Source organism: Bos grunniens, chromosome 24 (assembly GCF_055505025.1).
Source record: "Bos grunniens cultivar Pamir isolate PY7600 chromosome 24, Bosgru_T2T1.0, whole genome shotgun sequence".
Taxonomy (NCBI): domain Eukaryota; kingdom Metazoa; phylum Chordata; class Mammalia; order Artiodactyla; family Bovidae; genus Bos; species Bos grunniens.
In genome coordinates, this window is record NC_141188.1 from 47193567 (window position 1) to 47217201 (window position 23635).

The 23635-nt window shown below is 40.1% G+C and overlaps 1 protein-coding gene and 1 pseudogene across 4 annotated transcripts in view; one reads left to right on the forward strand and one right to left on the reverse strand.

Moving 5' to 3' along the window:
* EPG5 (ectopic P-granules 5 autophagy tethering factor) overlaps positions 1 to 23635 on the reverse strand; it is a 132403-nt gene that overhangs the window by 32309 nt on the left and 76459 nt on the right. For 2 of the 4 annotated variants that reach the window (XR_015154020.1, XM_086373347.1), the window contains exons 28-35: positions 13064 to 13206; positions 11434 to 11590; positions 9016 to 9210; positions 7861 to 8074; positions 5413 to 5561; positions 4639 to 4840; positions 3171 to 3243; positions 2078 to 2181 (exon numbers count right to left, since the gene is read on the reverse strand). Coding sequence is in view for 2 of the 4 variants with exons in the window: in XM_086373347.1 (XP_086229473.1) it covers positions 2078 to 2181; positions 3171 to 3243; positions 4639 to 4840; positions 5413 to 5561; positions 7861 to 8074; positions 9016 to 9210; positions 11434 to 11590; positions 13064 to 13206 (1237 nt within the window). In the remaining 2 variants the exon portion in view is untranslated. The remainder of the gene's footprint in view (positions 1 to 2077; positions 2182 to 3170; positions 3244 to 4638; positions 4841 to 5412; positions 5562 to 7860; positions 8075 to 9015; positions 9211 to 11433; positions 11591 to 13063; positions 13207 to 23635) is intronic. The other 2 variants (XR_015154019.1, XM_086373348.1) reach the window with 2 other exon arrangements.
* Positions 307 to 1277, forward strand: LOC147346206 (nucleolar RNA helicase 2 pseudogene; annotated as a pseudogene).

Here is a 23635-nt window from a genome sequence, read left to right on the forward strand (position 1 = left end):
TACAGTGGTTATCAAGGGAGAACTAGCATATGTTGTAGGAGAAGGCAATGGCACCCCACTCAGTACTCTTGCCTGGAAAATCCCATGGACGGAGGAGCCTGGTAGGCTGCAGTCCATGGGGTCGCTAAGAGTCGGACACGACTGAGCGACTTCACTTTGACTTTTCACTTTCATGCATTGGAGAAGGCAATGGCAACCCACTCCAGTGTTCTTGCCTGGAGAATCCCAGCCTGATGGGCTGCCGTCTGTGGGGTCGCACAGAGTCAGACACGACTGAAGCGACTTAGCAGCAGCAGCAGCATATATTGTGAAACGAAGAAAGAAACCCAGGAGTTGAAACAGAATGTGGCCGTAAGGCAGGATGCCCAGTCTTTACCTGGAGACATTCCACAGAAGCAAAGGGAAACCACCCGAAAAGGCTTCAGAAATGGTGATTGTAGAGTTCTGGTTGCAACCAGTGCTGCTTCGTGTGGGTCAGACAGCCCCGAGGCTGATCTGCTGGTTCAAAGTTCTCCACCGAAGGACATACAGCCCTACATTCACCGTTCCAGGTGAACAGGCAGAGCTGGAAGGATGGGGTTTTGCATCTGCTTTTATCAGCATAAGGAAGAATACCAGTTAGCCCAAGTGGAACAAAAAGCAGGAATTAAATTTAAGCGAACAGGTGTTCCTTCTGCAACAGATAATAAAAGCTTCCAGCAAAGATGCCATCAGGCTCATGGACTCTGTGTCTCCCACTGCACTTGATCACTTCAAGCAGTCAACCAAGAAGCTGACTGAGGAGAAGGGAGAAACGGAAGCCCTGGCAGCAGCCCTGACCCACATCTCCGGTGCCACATCGGTAAAGCGCTCCACGATCAACTCAGATGCGGGCTTTGTGACCATGATCTTGCACTGCTCAAATGAAATGCCAAACATTAGTTATGCTTGGAAAGAACTTAAAGAGCAACTGGGTGAGGATACTGATGCCGAAGTGAAGGGAAATGGTCTTTCTCAAAGGAAGGCAGGGTGTTTGCTTTGATATCCCACTGCATCAGTAACAGAGTACAGGAAAAATGGCATGATTCACAGCACCGGCAGCTTTCTGAGGCCACAGAGCAACCAGGGCTAGAAGAACCAGGGGAAGGATACGGCAATTTCCAGGGATAGTGGGAAGGCAACCAAGGTGTCAGGTGACAGCGGGAAAGAGGTAGAAGCTTCAGAGGACAGCAGTCAGGAGGTGGTAACAAAAGTAACAGATTTCAAAAAAAGGCCAGAAGCCAAGCAGAGTTTTAATAAAGCATTTGAATAGTAATTTGAAGTAGAGGATTTATATGGCAAAAACAGAACTATGCTCAGCAGCATGAAACTGAACATTATTTTTCATAGAGTTAAAAGTTAAAAGCACACTGTACTTCCTTCCTGACCACTTGCCTAATCCCCATCTCTTTAGGAAAGACAAGCTTCATCTAAATTATCTCATCTGATTGATGACTGTCATTTATAACTTTACCGTTACTTCTGTCTTGGTTATTCCTTTGGAAAAGGTGTATGGATTCATTACATATTCTAATGTATTGCCTATAAATTATAAAATTAAGTCAAGCATGTATCTGCTGATACTTTGTAAGTTGACCTGTCTTTATACTTAGAAATTCCTCCGCTTCCCTGGTGGCTCAGATGGTAAAGAATCTGCCTGCAGTGCGGGAGACCCATGTTTGATCCCTGGGTCAGGAAGATTCCCTAGAGAAGGAAAGAGCAACCCACTCTGGTTTTCTTGCCTGGAGAATTCAATGGACAGAGGAGCCTGGCAGGCTACAGTCCATGGGGGTCACAGAGTCAGACTGAGTGACTAACACTTTCATTTTTTTCACAACATGGGGGAAACACAATTTCAAAACAGAAAGGCCTTTTTTCCATAACTGATGACACTCAGCATTACCTTACCAAAACTAAATAATTGTAGGGGGGACCTCTCCTTGTTCAAAGATGATAGCCTACCAAATAAATAAAGTAGGAAAGCAGAGGCAAAAGATTAACTGAATGACTTAAGGAAAAAGTGAAAACTAACCAGAGGCATAATACAATGTCTTCCTACCTTTAAAACGCCCGTGCAATGAGTCAATGCAGTCAGTGAACACCTGCACAATGCTTGAGGCCACCACAGCATCACTCTCCAACCAGGGGTAATGTCGCTGGCTGCTTTAAATAAGAGAAACATACACTTAGAAAGGAAACACTATGATTAAATTACTATCCATCCCAGAATCTATATGTAGCCCTAAAACACATTTAGATCACTTTAAAGGCTGTAAATCCCTGGAGGTGACCTGTAGCTTTTAATATCAATAGCATAATTTTATTGACTTTCCTTCCTAAACTTTATTCCAATGTAATTAAGTTTCAGAAGTGTGTCATCTAACTAAGTATCAAATTAGCACCTTTTTTTTACATCCAATTACACCCGTGAACCCATCCCTTGTGGATTCAGGTTACATTTCAAATGCCTCAGAGAACAGTTTTCTCTACCTAAAGCCAGAAAGGGAAAAAAGTCATGTAAAAAGATAACCAAAAGTGAATAGAGAGGAAGTAACCAAAGGAAAAAAAAATTCTTTATATGAAAATTCAGTTCTAAATCTGGTTTAGTAAGTTCAATATAAAAAATAAATTCCATTAGCTCATCCTGGAAATAAACAGGCAGCCTGCATTATGATAAGCAGTCTCACAGTCACCACAAAATCCTGAAGCTTGAAGACTGTTTAAGGATAGCCCTCTGGGAGAGAGCAATTCCCACCCAGTAATTTGAAAGTCAACTTAGTACCCCAAAAATAACTGATACTGGGTAAAATCAAGTGAGTCTCATATTTTGCAGTGTTACATTATCAAAACATAATTCAGGAGAACACATTTATTTTTCTGAAATTAAATACTAAACTCATTTAACTTTTTTATTGTGGTAAGCTGGAAATAAGAGTCCAGTTTTGCTTCAAAATCAATAGCTCTGATCAATCAGACTAGCAATTCCACAAACAGAAAATGTATTAAGTTCACTTTGTAAATAAGCATTTTCTAAATTTAAATGTTGCCCTATATAAAAATCAAATCTGTGAACCATCAGCTGTACCAAAACATTATCAGAACTTTAAGTCTATAGATTTCAAAGGAATCTCAATATCAGAAAAACTATTTACCTTTCATTGTCTTCTAAAACCAGTATCCATGGCTTAAAGAGCTGGATGATTACTGAATGTAGGGATCTTAGCACTAAAACAAAGCAAAATTTTTAGAGACAAGAAACAAGTCCATCAAATGAAGATGGCCAACAGGCACGTGAAAAAATGTTCAACACCGCTAATCATCAAGGAAATGCAAATCAAGTCACAAGGAGAGATCACCTCACACCCGTCAGAATGACCATCATCAGACAACACAAACACCAAATGTTGGCGAAAATGTGGAGAAAAGGGGACCCTTTATACACTGTTGGTGGGAATGTAAATTGGTGCAGCTGCTGTATGGAGTTTCTCAAAAAACTAAAAATACAGCTACCATATGACCAAGCAATTACACTCCGGGGTATATATCCAAAAAAAAAACAAAAAGATACCATGCATCACAAAGTTCACAGCAGCATTACTTAAAAATGGCAAAATATGGAAGCAATCTAGGTGTCCAGCAACTGAAGAACGGATAAAGAAGATGCGGTATCTACATCTGGTATACACACATATACACACAGTGGAATACTACTCAGCTATAACAAAGAACGAAAGTTTCCATCTGCAGCAGCGTGGATGGACGTGGAGGGCGTTATGCTGAGAGACAATCACTGTATGATATCACATGTGTGGAATCCAAAAAACAAAAGTAGTGACTATAACAAAAAAGAAGCTGACTCACAGATACAAGAACAAACTAGAGGTTACCAGTGGGAGAAGGAAGGGGGAAGGGGCAATGTAAGAGCAGGGGATTAAAAGGTACAAACCAGCAGTTATAAAACAAGCTACAAGGTTATACTGTATAACAGGAAACAGAGCAATATTATATAATAACTATTAAGTGGAGAATAATTTTTAAAAATTGTGAATCACTATATTCTATACCTGCTACTGATATAATATTGTGCATCAACTAACTATACTTCAATTAAGAAAAAAAAGAAACAAAGTTGGCATTTTATCAGTATCATTGGTAACTAGAAAATCTAATTATCTATATACTTAAAAACCTATGGTGATACAGAAAAAACATGTTTAATATAACTAAGCCTGCTTCAGTTTTCATTTGCTGCAATAAATTTTTTGTAATTGGATAAGTTTTATTATAATACAATGTCAGAGATAATTTTATAACACACATTTTTTTAAAATAAAAACTTAAATACTCTCAATGAGATAACAGGAAGAGAGAATTGGAGACTGAAACCTCTATCTTTGTATTTCACCTTACAAAGAGCGGGTGAAGCAAGCACCCACTATGTAAGTGAGAACAGGTATGACACATATGGGTTCACACTTGCACTGTCTATTTCCTATTTTTTCTTCGTAACACTCAGATATAGATTTATCACCAAGATTTAAATATTTTAGTGTCTATTCAAGTCTCTCCTGATGGAAGGTCAAAACACCTAAGCTCTATGTTGCTCTAAAGGCATATTACCTGTTTTGCTGCTGGCAGATGGGTCTTGGGCCAAGCAGGCCATTTCTGAGTCAAGCAGCCTTTTTACAAGATAGCCCAAGAATGTCTTCATGTCTGCCATGTAAGGACTCCATTTTGAGAATAAACCAAAACTTTTAAAGTCCAATGTGGACAACCGAAGCTTATAAAAAAAGTTTGACAGCCACTGTATAGTCTCCATTACCTGGAAAAAAATGACCAATTTTAAAAAATGCTTACTGAATATGTGCTTTCAGTAGAATACTACAGTAGGCTGAGATGAAGAGCTTTGACTTTATAATCGAATTACAAAGGTATATAGCATATGAAAAGTAAATCAACAGATTTCAAAATCCTTTTCAAAAGCAAAGAAACCATTTTTTCATATAAATTCATGTGAACTCACATCATGTAAAACTGATGAAGCTGACAGCTCTGGGGGACAACTGTGTGAAACCTACTCAAAGGAGCCAGTGAAGCAGGAGGCTGAAGGTGGCAAGGGGAGATACAAACGGGCTGGGCCTGGGCTATTCAGGAACCGAGGAGCAAGAATCAGACTGAGGCACGAGAGAAAGGCGATCCAGGCAAGGGGGCATGGAGACAGGGGCAGGGGACGGAGGGAACAGGAGATGACTGACAAAGGAAAGCACAGGGCTCTTGGAGATAAAAGATGCATTTTTAGATATAAAATTTAAATGTGTTCCAGTTGTTTAAAAAAAACAAAGGAAATGAAAAAGAAACACATATAGAAACTTTATAGAGGCAAGAGCTACACACCTGCTTGTCGGACAAGAAAACATCAGGAGAACTTTGAAGCACCGTGCTCTCCACAGAAGCTGCCCCCTGCTGGCAGCCTGGGGTGCAGCAGCCCAGGGCTCTCAGGGTGGCTTTCCAACACTCGGGGCTTAGCAGCTGTTCAGCAGAGCCTTACAGGGCGTGGACAGAGGACAGCAAGTCAGCATCCTTCACAAACTAACTTTTCAACGTGAATCGAAGAACACATGTACTTTACGAATGAATGAGCGTTATGTAAAAATCCAAAACATATTCATAAAGGTCTGTGGCAAAGAGATCAAAGTTAAGAGAACCTACTGAAAGATCTGTGCACGTGGACACCTGATTTTCCTTATTCTCAGGAACCCTGCTGAGAGTGAACACAGCAGAGCCATCTGAGCTGGAATCTGTGAGCCCCTGACTGGGGAATGGTAAAGGTGCCATCTTTCTGGCTGGACAATGTGAGAGAAACAAAGGAACCATGGAACAGAATACAACTGCAGAGTCTATGCTCTCTTTAGAAGATGTCTCATACTCATCTAACACCCTACTCCTGTAACAGGCAAAACCTAAAGCAACACAAAGACAGTATGCAAAAGTAGAGACTACCAACCAGCACTCAGCTACCTGCAAAACTCACTTCCCAGAGGACAGGAACCTACGCCCTCATGCCCTTACCACTGGGAAGTGGCCTGGATCAAGGAGACTACAGTGGCTCAGAAGGGCAGGTCTGGATGGAGTCATGCACACCAAGAAGATGGCAGTGAAGCCAGGGGAAATTGCAGTGGGCTCACCCAGGGCAAATGAAGACAGATTAGCAATGGGTAAAGCCCTGGGAACACTGCCATGATGGCCAGGGAGGGATGGAACACCAGGAGGCTGGAGGTCACGGAATCTGACAGAGGTGGTACTGTTGGTCTTAAGCCTGTAACTAACTACTTTTCCTGCGAATTAAAACTTTTCTGCTAAATCCAAGTCAGTGGTTGCCTGTATAAACAATTTAGAATCTCTTTAAAAGGTTTCGGGGAAGGAAGCTTCCCTGGTATCCAGTGCTTTGTTAAGAGTCTACCGTGCAGTGCAGGGGATGCGGGTTCAATCCCTGGTGAGGGTATGAGACCCTACATACCATAGGGCAACTGGGTTAGTGAGCCATAACTAGAAAGCCTGCAAGACCCAAGGAAGATCCTGCATGCCATAGCTGAGGCCTGACACAGCCAAATAAATAAATATTTAAAAAAATAAAATAAAAGGTTTCAGGGGAAAAATCCATAATATATGTTTAATCAAATTTTGAAAACTTAGGAGTAAAACTTAGCTATGTAAATAAGCATTAAAAATTATACAAGTGCACTTCTGTACCACCACTCCCCACCCACCTTGCAACCTGCCGCTATAGGAAACAATGAACTCTTTGAAGGGCTTTGAAAATTAGACTATACATTCTTCAAGTAGTCCAATACATAAGATCATTAGCTAATTCATAAAACTATTTCCGTAAAGTAACACAAAGATTTGACATAACGCAAAATTTAGTTTTCCATTACATCAATAAACAGTATGAAGCTTACATGAATAAATACTATCTCATTTTTCAAATTTCAATAAAATTCCTGCCGAGTGAAATTTCAAAAATTAAAAAGCCTGCACTCTTTATTTCTCCAACACTCTGATGGAAAACTGCAGGAGGGGGATAAAACAGTGGGAATTTGGGAAATTTAATGTTGTTCCTTCTCCTGGATAATATAAAAACAGAGTATCATTATACTGGGATAAAATTCATTTGCAAAATACAAGAGTCAAAAAATTAGGGAGAGGGAACCCTAAATGTATCTACCATTTTGACACTAGAAAGAAACCAACTGGTATATTAAGCACATTGTAAAGGAGAAATTTTCTTCTATTCCCAAATCTATAGTCATCAGAGTAAGCAGGCCCACGTCAGTCAAGACAGCTGCAAAATCAAAGTAAAGGGGTGCGCACAGGACTGTGGACTCCAATGTCTAAGAGTTCAGTTCAGTTCAGTTCAGTCGCTCAGTCATGTCTGACTCTTTGCAACCCCATGAATCGCAGCACGCCAGGCCTCCCTGTCCATCACCAACTCCCGGAGTTCACTCAGACTCACGTCCATCGAGTCAGTGATGCCATCCAACCATCGCATCCTTTGTCATCCCCTTCTCCTCCTGCCCCCAATCCCTCCCAGCATCAGTCTTTTCCAATGAGTCAACTCTTCGCATGAGGTGGCTGCCCAATTAGGGCCCAACCTGACAACAGACAATTTTTACAGACAGCAACCTTTAGGGCATTATTCATTGAGCATTTTGGGTGAAGATTAGTAATTCTAAACTCCTGCATGCTTGTATTATTTTTACATTTTTGGATGACATCTGTGGAATGGTTAATGTCATACTGAACATTCACTGCGATCTAATCAGTCACAATTAAGACACTTACTTTGCATCAGCAGCCTGAGAATGTCACTGTACTGGTCAGGAAACTGGTAGAGAAGAAGGTAAGTCCAGTGCTTACAGAAAAGATTAAATGGCATCAAAATATCTTCATCTGGTTCAAGGCCCCAGGCAGTAAGTGCCAAATGAATGGACTCCAGAAGCCTGGTACGATCAGACAGAGGAGGTTTAGTGGAGTTTAACCATTGCTTAAGATCGAACTAAAAAGAAAAAGAAATAAGAAGCAGTTTTATTTACACTAGAAAGTTGATTGCAATAGAGCAAATTATGTGCAATGTAGTTTGAAAGTCAAAGTTTACCTAGTATTTAGCTTTTCATAAAGACTGAAACTAAAATTTATATACTTAAAAGAATCTAGTCCAATAACTAACAGTACCATTATGTCTCCATCTCTACTTCACTCTCTGGGGTCGCAGAGGCAGTGTTTTCAGCTCCGCGAGCTTTTTTACAATTTAAGGATATTGTTGGTAAGTTTTCCCTACAAAACAAGGATCAGAACTGTGTAGTTCTTCACTGGTCACGCTGCCACAAACAAGTGGCTACTCAATGGAACCATCTCCTTCTGGTGGCCATGTTTCTAAATCGGCATTGGTTAATGAAAAGTCAGGGTGCTGATCTCACCTTCCAGAATCCCAAACTATAAAACATGCTTTTCCCTACTAAAAATTGCGATCAGTCTCCAGGTCCTAAAAAATGTCCAGGTTTTATGACTTATAGATGTCAGAGAAGTATTAAAAGCAAGATAGCTAAGGCTCTGAATTTCTCAACTGGTGACATCTGACACATTAACAACTCAATTATCAAACACAATTAAGGTATAAATTCAGGACACATTCAAAAGAAGGATGTACCAAATTATTATTATGAATATTTCAAAACTGTAGGAAGTTTCTAAAGAGCTTGGGAGTGGTCTTTTTTATACTACATGTGGTGAGACTGTCCTACATGACGTAATCAATGCATCCAGAAGCAGCAGCTAAGGGATCGGACTACTTGAAGATGACATCAAACGTGAAGAGGGCCTGTCTGCCTCCAGTCCCCCTGGAGACAGAGCTCCAAGGGCCCTGCATTTCTGAGTCACAGGGAAACAGCAGCAGTACCCACAGCTCAATGACAACGTCAGGACTGAGTCACACGTCACCTTGGTCAGCAGCATGAAAATCATATCACTGTTGTCCTCGCGCAGAAACTTCACCACCTTCTCATAGAGCTGGATGAACTCCGCGGGCGCAGCACTGGGAGTGAAGAAAGGAGACAAGAGGGAGCAAAGCCTTCTGTTCTTCAGAATGGTCTCAAGGACTTTTCTGCATTCTGATTTAGTGCCACTGATAAATACCTAAAAACAATTGAAAAGGGAAAATGTCATCAAATTCTCCCCTCCCCAACTTTTCTTTGAGCAACCAAGTTTTAAGGAATAGTATATACAGCTAACAGAATTTTTTCTAAATGAAAATATGAAACAATCAAAAGAAATCTAAAATTGACACAGATAAATCTATCACTTTCAGTGTAATTTATATTAAAAATTCTGGCTAATCCATTCATTTGGTTTGGACAAGTCAAAGCAAATGTTTAAAAGATTAAAATACTGGGATAATCTGAATCCAGAAATTTGCAGTGTACCTACCTTGATTACTAAGAATCTAAAATGATTCTGCATTACGTCAAGAAAAAGAAAAACAAAAGATTCTAGGTTGTAGATTTTATTGAGATATGCTTTAAATACTTTTAAAAAGCTAACTTTCATAATTAATATACACCTTGTTTTAATTTGTTCTAATGTTTAAGAGTATTAGAATATAAGCTGATATTTAATCTCAGAATTACGAAAGCTTTGATAAATTTGATAAGAGACAGAAATAATAAAGGATAAGACTGATAGATGTGAATATATAAAAACTTTGACTTCTATATGGCAAAAAGAATCATAAAATTATAGAAAAACGACAAAGTAGAAAAATTATAACACATTCCAGACACCAGGTTAACAGTCTGAGAAGCTCTTCAAAGCAATCAAAAAGCAAGAAACTTCCCAGCAGAAAACGTGCAAAAAACAAAAACCAGAAAAATCACAAAAAATTATTAAATCATTTGAAAAACCATGCAATTGAACTAGTACTTAAAGAAATACAACTTAAAATAATCAGAAAGCACCACTTCCCTTATTAGATTAGCAAGACCTAAAAAGAATGATCAGTCCTAATGTTAGTTCTAACATGGAGAATAATAAATTGAACGCTGTTATTACAATGTAAATAGGTATAAACCTCCCAGGAGGACAGTATGACAATATACATCAAATGCTAATCCTTTTGACATAGTGATTACACTTCTAAGAAATTATCCTAGAAAAATCAGTCTAATAATTTCACAAAGGTATGTAAGAATATTTAGTTCAGGCTTACAGCAGCAAAACAACCAACCTACCTAAATATTCATCCAGAGAGCACTGGCTCAGTACATTACAATATATCTGTACCATGGAACACTATATATTAAAAAGCATGATACAGGTTTTTATTTATTATCAAGGAATAATGTCTAAAATGTGCTTGAATAAAAAAATAGCATATGCTAGCTTTTAAGTGTGTATCCCTATTTCTTTATCTATATATAAGAATGATATATCATTTTTACACATACACACATATACCTATAGACCTCAGAGACACACAAGATCAACTAAAATGAAATGTTAGCTATGTAACCAGTATCTCCAGATTAGGATTATAAGAAATTTCTCTTCTTTATACTTTTTACAGTCTGTATTGCTTATAATAAGCATTCATCAATTTCATAATTAGGAAAAACATTTCTAAAAAATCTATTTTAATATCTGCTCGGCATCACCTCCCTAAAAGTATCCAATAAATAACCACTCATTTAATTGAATCTGGAAGAAAGTACATGGTTAATTAGTATTTCTATATTTTACAGCAAGTGGCATTCCTTGCTTTAATGACACATTTCATAAGTCTGCATGGATTCATTGCCCTTGTCCTTTTTAAATATCCATATATTTAAGAGTTAAGTCAAGTAAATAAATTGTGAGTAGCAACTGAGAGGCAGCAGTGGAGAGGTGGAACAAGCACTGAATGTTGAGTCAGAAGACCTGGGGTCCCTCTTGTCTCCAGGGCTCACCAGCTGTATTTCTTAGCCAAGTCACTCAATCTTTTAGAGACTAGTTTTTCTCATCTTTAACACTGAAATGCTATCAATCACAGAGAGTCATTGAAAGGATGAAATAAAATAATGAATCAAAAAGCATTTTATAAACAATAGTCTCAGTAATACTATTATTAACACCAACAGCATACAATAGAATTTGACATCTCCCTGGAGACTTTCATATACTAATAACTTAGTATTTCTTTCTGAAAAGCAGAATTCCATACCAGCAATTCTAACCACATCTTGAGAAGTAAACAATTCAAAGGGGCTTCTAACTTAGGTAAGACTCTGAACCTTTAAGTGTGGAGTCAACCCTGATTATATCTAATGAGGACACTGCAGGGACTCATCATACGTAAATAAGGCTAAAAACACAGGATAACCTTACCTGTCCCAAGATCTCAACGCATGAAGTAAAGAACTGCCTTGTGGGAGGATGACGCTGGGTCTCATCACTGACATAATCCACAACAGTAAAGAAGAGGCTGATGCCAACCTTCTGAACCCCAGGGGTGGGCTGCGACTGGTAGGCATTCACTAGGGCCCTGTGGGAAAACACTGGTAAGGCTACTGGTCTACAGTAAGAGAATTCAGACCCTCGGTGTTTCTCTGATACTCTTCATTTCTCAGGCAATATCCTTAAGAGTCCTGAGAGCCCCACACAAATGTCATTTTAGAAATACTTCACAGGATAGCTTACAACTTGACCCAACAACTTATTGTCAACACACAGAAATGATTTTATGTCCTCCTGGAGTGAGGGTGGGGGGATTAGCCTTTATTAACATTAAGTATTTTCATATGTCAAAGTCAAAGTGTGCTAGTCATTCAGTCATGTCCAGCTCTTTGTGACCCCATGGACTGCAGCCCACCAGGCTCCTCTATCCATGGAATTCTCTACACAAGAATATTGGAATGGATAGCCATTCCCTTCTCCAGAGAATCTACTCAACTCAGGGATCAAACCTGGGTCTCCTGCATTGCAGGCAGATTCTTTATTGCCTGAGCCAACAGGGAAGCCCAACAACTTATTTTCAATATACAGAAATGATTTTATGTCCTCTTGGAGGGAGGAAAATCAGCCTTTATTAACATTAAATATTTTCATAGTTGTATGTAATCCACAATTTTACATCTAATTTTTCCAAATTATCCAATTAATTCAAATATTACTCAATGTTGTATATTACATAAATACATGTTTTTAAAAATAAGAACTTTGATTTCTCTAAATTTTAAAATCTAAAACAATGACTTAGGTTGAAGAAAAAGATTTTTGTATAGAATAAGATCCTAGTATAAAAGATATCTCTTCTAATTCTTACTCTGTTTTGAGTTTCTTTTCTAGAAAAAGAAACAGCAACCTCTTGTTCACCTTATCTCCTCCTCCTTCCCAGACCCTTCCAATCTAACCCACAAAAGGTCTCAATGACCCCATCCACACCACCATTCTAATCTACAGGGGGATTAGCTGCTGGTGAGTCAACTAGGTAATATCCTGGTGGCTTTGAGCTCCAAAAGAAACCACCATGGATGGTCAAATGCAAGCCGGCAACTACACTTGTGAGCCCTGAGCAATTCCACTGCAAACTTTGTTCAATAATCTGAACTAATGATGATGACTTCCTGAGTAAATGTGCCTTTAATATAAAGCTTAAGCACTAAATCTCTCCAGATTAAATTCTAATGTAATGTATCACCTCCTAATTCAAGGGTCAGCAAAATTATTCTATAAAGAGACAGACAGTAAATATTTTATGCTTTATGGGCTATAAATTGTCATAACATTCAATTCCACCATTGGAACATAAAAGCCATCCACATTAAATAAGTACACGGGCATGGTTACGTCACAATAAAACTTTACTTATAAAAATAGATGGCAGGTCAGATTTGGTCCAAAGGCTGCTAATTTCTATACTAGTTAATTAGTAGGTGACTGGGGGGATAGTAGCACGTATGATTGCTATCAGTAGTAACTAACTAGTATTTTAAATTATAACGCCCTCAAAACTTACGTAATCAAGTTTTCAGCATGCACAGCGGCCTCCACAATATTAAGTGATGGTGGTTTAGCAGCTTCTGCTTGCAACTGCTTCACTTCTTTTCGCAAAACATGAAGCTGTTGGCTTATTGCTTCATTCTTATGCATACCTTCAAACTAAGAAAAATTAAGAGTGGTCAACAGATTTATTTGCCCCTACAGGTTTCTACAGCAGACACTTTATTACAAATATCCTGGGTATTTGATAAAGAGAATATTATTACAACTAATACTGTAACTCAAAATTCTCAATTGAACCTGAGGAGGATGGGGGAAAAAATGTCAAAAAAATAACTAAGAATCTCAAGCTTTTCATGAAGAATCAAACTTGAATTAGTTTGTTGCTGGTTCAGAGCTTTTTTTGGTAGGCTATGTTCTATGCCACTTATGCTTCAATGCTCCAATTCTCATCAAAAATAAATTCAATGGCTTCCACCCCTGGGGCTTTTCTTGAAGCACATCAAGCCCCCTTCTGTGGACCATCCCTCCCCAGAGCTGTAACCCTTCTCTGTTCTTCCGATCCAGAAACATACATAATTTGACACTAGGGCTGCAGGTCTCATCTGCACAAAACCATAAAAACAGGATGACACAAATCTGTTAATAAATCAACTGGAAGAAGAAAAGATATATATTTATAAAAGAAACACCAAAAGTAAGATAAAATATGAGAAATGACCAAATCGGTTGCATGCTGAGGAAGGAGCAATTGATTAATTCAGTGGTTCTTGAAATCTGGTCTTTCATAGAGTTTTACTGGTTCTCAGCAAAGATGTGAAAAATAAGAATTTATTGAGGTTTAAAAAAAAAAAAACTAAAGTTATTTCAATTTTTTAGAACTATCCTATCAAGATGGTAGAGTAGAAGGACGTGCTCATCTTCTCCTGCAAGAACAGCCACTGACAGGAGTATTTTAGAATTCACCAAAAAAAAGATACTTCACGTCAAAGGACAAAAGAGAAGAGGCAATGAGTCGGTAGGAGGGGTGCAATCACATTTAAATCAAACCCCACACCCTCCAGAGACTCTTGGAGGGCACAAATACTTGTGCGCACCAGGACGCAGGGTAAAGGGGCAGTGACCCCCCCCAGACTTAGCCAGACCTGCCTGTGAGTGTTTGAGGGTCCTGTGTGGAGGTGCTGGTCAACAATGGACTGCCACAGGGACTGTGGCACTGTCCACAGGGGCACTGGCAGCAGTAGTTCTGGAAAGCCTGTGTCACATAAGTCCTTTTGGAGGACAACTGGGCCGCCTCAGGCCAAACAACTAACAGGGAGGGAGCACAGCTCCACCCATCAGTAGAAAATTGGATTAAAGATTTACAGAACATGGCCCTGCTCACCATACCAATATTCAGTTTTTCCCACAGCCAGTCCCTCCCATCAGGAAGTTTGCACAAGCGTCTTATCCTCATCCATCAGAGGGCAGACAGAAGGAGCAAGAACTACAGTCCCATGGCCCCCAGAATGAAAACCACAATCACAGAAAACTAACCAAAATGGTCACATGGATCCAGCCTTGTGTAACTCAATGAAGCTATGAGCCATGCGGGGCAGGGCCACCCAAGATAGATTGGACATGATGGAGAGTTCAGAAAAAGATGGTCTACTGGAGAAGGGATTGGCAAACCACTTCAGTATTCTTGAGAATCCCATGAACATATGAAAGGGCAAAAAGATAAGATAAGATAAGCCATAAGATAAGCCCCCCAGGTCAGCAGGTGTTCAATATGCTACTAGGGTATATTGGAAATCTGGTCCCACGACTTCATGACAAATAGAAGGGGGAATAGTGGAAAAGGTGACAGATTTTCTCTTCTTGAGCTCCAAAATCACCACAGACGGTGACTGTAGCCATGAAATTAGAAGATGCTTACTTCTTGGAATAAAGGCTATGACAAACCTAGGCAGTGTATTAAAAAGGAAAGACATCACTTGCCAACAAAGGTCTGTATAGTCAGAGCTATGGTTTGTCCAGTAGTCATGTACAGATGTGAGAGTTGGACCACAAAGAAGGCTGAGCACCGAAGAACTGATGCTTTCAAATTCTGGTGGTGGAGAAGGCTCTTGAGAGTCCCTCAGACAGCAAGGAGATCAACCAGTCAATTCTAAGGGAAATCAACCCTGAATATTTATTGGAATGACTGGTGTTGAAGCTGAAGTTCCAATTCTTTAGCCACCTGATGCAAAGAGCCGACTCAGAAAAGACCCTGATGCTGGGAAAGATTGAGGGCAGGAGGAAAAGGGGGTGACAGAGGATGACATGGTAGGATGGTATCATTGATTCAATGCACACCAATTTGGGTGAACTCCAGGAGATGGCAAGGGACAGGGAGGCCTGGCGTGCTGCAGTCATGGGGTTGCTAAGAATCAGACATGACTTAGCAACTGAACTACAACAACGCTACTGGGGAAGAGCAGAGAAATAACTAGAAAGAATGAAAGGGTGAGCCGAAGTGGAACTGGTGTCCGGTTGTGGATGATGTGTCTGGTGGTGACAGTGAAGTCCAATGCTCTAAAAATCAATATCGCATAGAAACCGGAATGTTAGGTCCAAGAATCAAGGTAAACTGGATGTGGTCAAGAAGGCAAAGGCAAGAGTGAACACTGACATTTTAGGAATCAGTGAACTAAAATGGATGCAAATGGACAAATTTAATTTAGATGACCATAATATCTACTATTGTGGGCAAGAATCCCTTGGGAAAAAAAGCGTAGCCCTTACAAGTCAACAAGAGTCCAGAATGCAGTACTTGGGTGCAATCTCAGAAATGACAAAATGATCTTGGTTCCTTTCCAAGGCAAACAATTCAGCGTCACAGTAATCAAAGTCTACGCCCCAATACTGGTAACTCAGCTGGTAAAGAATCTGTTTGCAATGCAGGAGACCCCTGTTCAATTCCTCAGTCAGGAAGATCCACTGGAGAAGGGATATGCTACCCACTCTAGTATTCTTGGGCTTCCCTGGTGGCTCAGCTGGTAAAGAATCTGCCGCAATGCAGGAGACCTGGGTTCATGGGATGATCCCCTGGAGAAGGGAACGGCTTCACTCCAGTATTCTGGCCTGGAGAATTCCATGGACAGAAGAGCATGGAGGGCTACAGTCCATAGGCTCTCAAAGAGTCAGACACGATTGAGTGACTTTCACTTTCCACTTTCACTTTTCATGCCCCAACCCCTACCTAAGGCTGAGAAGCTGAAATTGAACAGTTCTATGAAGACCTTCAAGACCCTCTAGAACTAACATAAAAAATGATACCCTTTTCATCATAGGGATTGGAGTGCAAAAGTAAGAAGTCAAGAGATACCTAAGGCAAGCTTGGCCTTGGAGTACAAAATGAAGCAGGGCAAAGGCTAACAGAGTTCTCTTTGCCAAGAGAACATACTGGCATACACAGACAATACCAGATGGTCAATACTGAAACCAGATTAATTATATTCTTTGTAGCTGAAGATGGAGAAGCTTTATACAGTCAGCAAAAATAAGACCTGGGGCTGACTGTGGCTCAGATCATGACTCCTATTGTAAAATTCAGACTTAAATTGAAGAAAATAGGGAAAACTACTAGGCCATGCAGGTATGACCTAAATCAAATCCCTCATGATTATACAATGGAAGTGACGAATAGATTCAAGGGATTAGATCTCATAGACAGGGTGCCTGAAGAACTACGGACAGAGGTTCATAACACTGTACAGGTGGTGCTGACCAAAACCATCCCAAAGAAAAAGAACTGAAAGACAGCAAAACGGTTGTCTTGAGGAGGCCTTACAAATAGCTGAGAAAAGAAGAGAAGTGAGAGGCAAAGGAGAAAGGAAAAGATATACCCAGCTGAATGCAGTTTCAGAGAATAGCAAGGAGAGATAAGAAAGCATTCCTCAGTGATCAACGCAAAGACATAGAGGAAAACAACAGAATGGGAAACACTAGAAATCTCAAGAACACTAGAGATATCAATGGAACACTTCATGCAAAGATGGGCCCAATAAAGGACAGAAATGGCAAGGACCTAACAGCAGCAGAAGATATTAAGAAAAGGTGGCAAGAATACACAGAAGAACTGTACAAAAAAGGTCTTAATGACCTGGATAACCATGATAGTGTGATCACTCACCTAGAGCCAGATATCCTGCAGTGTGAAGTCAAGTGGGTCTTAGGAAGTACTACTATGAATAAAGCTAGTGGAGTTGACAGAATTCCAGCTGATCTAGTTCAAATTCTAAAAGATGATGCTGTTAAAGTATTGCACTTAATACGCCAGCAAATTTGGAAAACTTAGTGGCCACAGAACTGAAAAAGTCCGTTTTCATCCCAATTTCAAAGAAGGGAAATGCCAAAGAATGCTCGAACTACCACACAACTGCACTCATGTCACATGCTAGCAAGGTAATGCTCAAAATCCATCAAGTCAGGTTTCAGCAGTACATGAACCAAGAAATTCCAGATGTACAAGCTGGATTTAGAAAAGGCAGAGGAACCAGAGATAAAATAACCAACATCCACTGGATCACGGCAAAAGCAAGGGAATTTCAGAGAAACATCTTCTTCTGCTTCACTGACTACACTAAAGCCTCTGACTACATGGATCGCAACAAACTGGAAAAACCTTCAAGACATGGGAATACCAGACCACCTTACCATGCCTCCTAAGAAACCTGTATGCAGCTCAAGAAGCAAGAGTTAGAACCGGACATGTAACAATGGACTGGTTCAAAATTGCGAAATGAGTACATCAAGGCTGTATATTGTCACTCTGCTTACTTAACTTATATGCAGAGTACATCAAGGGAAGTGCCAGGCTGGATGAATCACAAGCTGGAATTCAGACTGCCAGGTGAAATATCAACCTCAGATATGCAGATGATACCACTCTCATGGCAGAAAATGAAAAAGAACTAAAGAGCCTCCTGATGGATGTCAAAGAAGAGAGTGAAAAAGCTGGCTTAAAATTCAACATTCAAAAACTAAGTTATGGTATCTGGTCCCATCACTTCACAGCAAATAGATGGGGAAAAAATGGAAACAACAGCAGATTTTATTTTCTTGGGCTCCAAAATCACTGCAGATGGTGACTGCAGCCATGAAATTAAAAGACACTTGCTCCTTGGAAGAAAAGCTGTGACAAACCTAGACAGTGTATTACAAAGCAGAGAGACATCACTTTGCTGACAAAGGTCGCTATAGTCAAAGCTATGGTTTTTCCAATAGTCATGTACAGATGTGACAGCTGGACCATAAAAAAGGCTGAGTGCTGAAGAACTGATGTTTTCAAACTACGGTGCTCTAGAGACAAGATTCTTGAGAGTCCCTTGGACTGCAAGGAGATCAAACTAGTCAATCCTAAAGGAAATCAACCCTGAATATTCATTGGAAGGACTGATGCTGAAGTTCCAATACTTTGGCCACCTGATGCAAAGAGCCAACTCATTGGAAAAGACCCTGATACTGGGAAAGACTGAGGGCAGAAGAAGAGGGCAACGAAGGATTAAATGGTTGGATGGCATCACCAACTCAATGAACACAAGCTTGAGCAAACTCAGGGAGATAGTGAAGGACAGGGAAGCCTGGTGTGCTACAGTTCATGGGGTCGCAAATAGCTGGACATGACTTAGTGATTGAGCAACAACAATCCTTTATTTCAGATTATGTCTTTCTTAGTTGAGGGGGTTGTTAATATCCCTTTCTCTAATTAACTGAATGGTGACCTAAGTGATAACTACTTGGTTTGTGCATTTTTAATGTCCTTTTTTGCCTGTGGATAGACGCAGAAAATATCCTAGGCCCAGGTTGCAACCCAAAGACAGAACCAGTGTAGCAGCTGTGGGGACAAGGAGGAGAGAGGGACAGCAAAGAGGAGCTCAGCCAAGTAGGGAGTCAGGGCTGAAGACTGCAGTGTAATCGGACTGGGGAGCAAAGCGGCCTGTCTTAGGGAGACCTTTAGAGCTGGTGAGGGAATTGGGACTTATCTTGCAGGCATGGCAGGAAATGCTGAAAAGACCAGAACACTTAGAAGGCAGGAATTTTAAACCCTCCAGTCTCTTTACCTGGTCTTCCCCAATCACATGGGTGAGCAGTAAAGGCTACATTTTCCTTTACATGCACCTTCCCAAACCCAGGCCTCAGCCACCACCACAGTGATATCCCCCCCAGGCTTATTTTCATAAATTCCAGATCGAATGCTTCCAAAGTACAATGGTCCTGCTTGTTTTGCTTTGCATAGCAGCCTAGTGCAGCTCAACTCTAACAGATGATACGTTGACCACCTACTTTTATGATCATAATAACTCTTCCATAAAACTCACCAATGTTGTGTTAAAAATCTTCACAAAACTTTTCAAGGATAAGCTGTTATCATGAATCAAAAGGCAGAAAAGTGCCTCTCCAAGAACATGTAATGATAATCACGATTAATTTTTATTATTGGAGAAACTAAAGATTAAAGAAAGTAAACTGTTTCCAGTAAACCACATAACGAACCGATACAAATATTTTATTTTAAGTCTTTCAAGTAACAGGTCAATCTTTAATAGCCCAAAATGTGTTAAGAATATGTGCAGTTGGCTTTTTGGCAAATCTGTCACCAACTACAATTAGACTGGGTCTTTGAGAGTCACAGCCCTTGGCTGACCTGGAGAGCAAGCAGCCAAAGAGAGGGAAAGAATCTGAGAGGAGGAAGGAAGACAGCAATAATGAAGAGAAGTGGAAAGACAATGAGTAAGAAAGAAGAGAGGCTCACTTAACAGGGAAATGCAGAGAGATGAGACTAAAAGCTCTCTCTGACTCCAACTTTAAGACCACCACTCCATGTTGTAGAAACGACTTAATGCTAAACAGTAAAGAAATTAATTAGTTCAGGAAAGTTCAGACTTCCTCACAGAAATATCCCCAAATTATCGTAATTTCCTAGTTTACCTGTTTTCGTTCATAGCTCCCACCTCTGTTAAAAGTTTTCTTTTCTTACTACACTGGAGGTGAGAGACACTGAATGATCACCAGCTCACAACTACAAGTTGTAGACAAAAAGCAGCATGTTGGAAGCCCTTCCACTTGAGTCATTTTAAGTAGACAAAGAAATCCAAAAGTTGCACGAACATGTGCTTCAGTAAGTTGTTACAATAATGTGAGGCCCTCAGTAGGTCTTTCATTTCCAGAAACGAGCAAATTTTTCACATGATCATAAATCAATCCTGGGTCCAGCGAACATGCCCCACAATACCAAAGTACAACAAAAGGAACCCTATTATAAATCACCCCATTTCCTCAGGGAATATCACTGATTATTAGAGGCTTCTGTTAAGAGAGGCAACCACAGAAGAGGCACGTCCCACTTGCCATAAAATATCTTTGGCTTCTGTATACCCCAAACAAGATATACATAGTTCAAACATCTGCAGACAACTGGAAATTTCCAGGGCTTTCCCTCACAGAAAATTCCATTAAGCAGTAATATATTTTCATGACATAGTTTGAAATCCTTACAAAAGAGCCATTCAAAATTACTCTTAAAATAGATGTTTTAAAATTTACACTTGAAATAAAAAATCATTTCCCATGAAATCACTGAAAAAGAAGCAATCCTAGCACACTAACACAGAAAGAAAAGGATACTATGTTAATTCAAGTAAGATTTGACTATCATGATCAACTCATCTTCAAAATCACAGCTGAAACAGCTAAAGAAAATGGCCTAGTCATTTCCCAATACTGAATGGAAAAAGCAAAACTCTTGATTCCAACTGAACCACTTACTAGCTGTGTGACTCAGGCAAGTTTCCAAGCCTCTCTGAACCCGCTTCATCTTCCTCATTCTGTGAAGCTCAAGTGAGATAATATAAGCAAAGTCCCTAGCAGTTTACCTGGGATATGAGAGTACCCAAGCAAGGGACAAGAAATACACTGAACCAAGCTGAGAAATAAAGCAATGCACTGAGGTATGACCATCCTTACCACTTTCCAAGACTGAATGCCCAGGAGAAGCCTGTTTACTTAAAAAGGTAAGTGTAGAAGTGTGTGTTGTTAAAGTTGGGATTTTGTAGAAAGCATCAAGCTGGCCAATTAAGCATTAAATTGGCCAAAGGTAAGCAGAATCAAAAGTGACTGCCAATTTCTGGTAGTAAAAAGTTCCAATTTCCATGTCTTCCACAGTCAAATAATGTCTTCAGGGAGACTATTATGAAGAGTTTGTATTCTCTTCATTTCTTCAAACACGTTCTTTCTGTGGCACTGACTGTGTAAGACACTGACAATATAAACATGAAAAAGACAAGATCCTGACCCGCAGCTAACTCAAACTCTATTAACAGCTACAGAAGTAGTAATACAAACCCAGTTATAATACAACCTAGAAAGTGTTGTGCTTGTGGCTTTACTGACTGATTCAGAGGTGCTAAAAGTACCTATCATGTGCCAAGAGCCGTGCTAGGTGGTACAGGCACAGAGACGAGTAATGACAGCAACTCTACTTCCCAAAGAGGTCACAGGCTGTAGGAAAAAGAGCAGGTGACTATGACAGCATTTCTCCCCAAGCTGTGACAAGAGGAAGGAATATCTCAGTCTGACTAGAGGAGTCAAGAAAGACCTCAAGAAAAGATGCTGACTGAACCAAGGAATGAAAGGGTGAACAGCCCAGATATGAGTGGGGGAGAACAAACAGCAGCACAGGGCTAAGAACAAAAGAATGTGCCTGTCACCTTTGCAGAACAGAAAAGGAGCAAGCTGCTAAAAAACAGAAGGTTGAGGGCGTGAGACAGAGGGTAAATGATGTGCTAGAAAAAGATCAAGAACAGATTATGAAGTGTCCTAAGAGACATAACTCTTTTTAGGTACTAGAGAACCATTATACCGGGGAAGCCAGTGACTCAGTGGTAAAGACACTACCTGCCAATGCAGGAGTGGAGGAGACTCAGGTTCGATCCCTGGGTCGGGAAGACCCCCTGGAGGAGAAAATGGCAACCCACTCCAGTATCCTTGCCTGGAGAATCCCATGAACAGAGGAGTCTGCTGGGCTACAGTCCATGGGGTTGCAAAGAGTTGAACACAAATGAGCAACTGAGCATGCAAGAACCAACACGGGTTTTTAGCCTGGAAATGAGATCAGTTTGAGTTTTAAAAGATGAATGGGGAAAAATGAACTAGACAGGGAGAAAGACTATGGACAGGAAGGTATATCAGTTCAGGGGAGAAGTGGGCTGACCACAGGGCAATGTCAACAGAAACAAAGAAAGAATACATTCAAAGTTATTTCAAAGGCAGAACCAATATGACTTGGAAAGTGACTAGATGGGAAGTATAGCGGTGGGATTGCAGATGTGAATTCTGATGCCTAGGTCTTCATCTTGGGAGCCCAAGTAAGTGGAATTAGAGAAAAAAATAGGTTTGAAGGATAAAGATGAGATTAGTTTGGGACCTACAGAGTTATCATTGGGACACTGATAGGATGCTAAGTAAGCAAGAAGTCTAGATTTGGAACTCAAGAGAGAATTCTGGACTTGACAAACAGAACAGGAACCATCAACAAATGGACTAACCTTTTAGGGGTCAGGGACTATTGAGGATCGAGTGAATCTATGAACTCCCCAGAAAAAAAATTTTCTATACACTTTCAGGGGCTTCACTGACCCACCAAAGACCATTCACAAATCCTAGATTAAGAACTCTAGCACAGACAGAAGACAAAAAGCAGCATATATTGCAGTGAAGAAGGGGATCAGGAGTAGAACCAAGCACAACCAGTAATCCAAGCGTTGAGCAGATGAAGAGGAACCCTGGAAGAAACTAAGAAGTGGCTACAGATTCAGCGAGACTAGAAGAGTCTAGAAGAGACCTCATGACAGCATGCATGACAGATGCAAGAATGATGTCAAACAGGATCAACACTACTAGTCACAACCATGAAGTGTCCACTGGACACACGTATGTATAAGGGCTACAGTTTAATGCAATTATATAATCTAACTCCTGTAGGAATACTCCCTCCCAGTGACAGTTTATTGATGAATCCATAAACACTCAGAACTCACTTTCCCTTTTCCTGAAAAACACCTCTCTTCCTACAAACTCCAGTTATCCATTTGTGCAATGGGTGACTTTAGATTCAAGTACAATCTTCAACAAAAAATCAGAGCAAACCTAACAGACTTGCATACATAATCCCCAAACTTCATGGCAGCTAGAGCTTCAGTTTCCCTCTACTTTGCTCTCAGCCATAGACGAGGAGCAAAAAATAATTTTATCTTCAATTCCTAGACATTATGACCAGTAAGTACCGCCCAGGACAGCTGTAATTAGCAATTTCTATATAACCTTCCAAAGAAATCCTACTTAAGCCTCAGACTACGAAAGTTGATTGCTGTCTTTACATTTTTAATTCCCCTGGCACATGAGCATCATTAGGCAAAATAATGGCTGAAGTAAACAGTACTGCTGATACTGATATTTCTAGGAGCCATCAGTGGAAGTTCCCAAGCTTCTGGATTTTTCCAAATGATGAGATTTCCCAAACTGAAAAATCACAGGGCAACAAGAAAGGTCAGCAGAAAATTAAAAT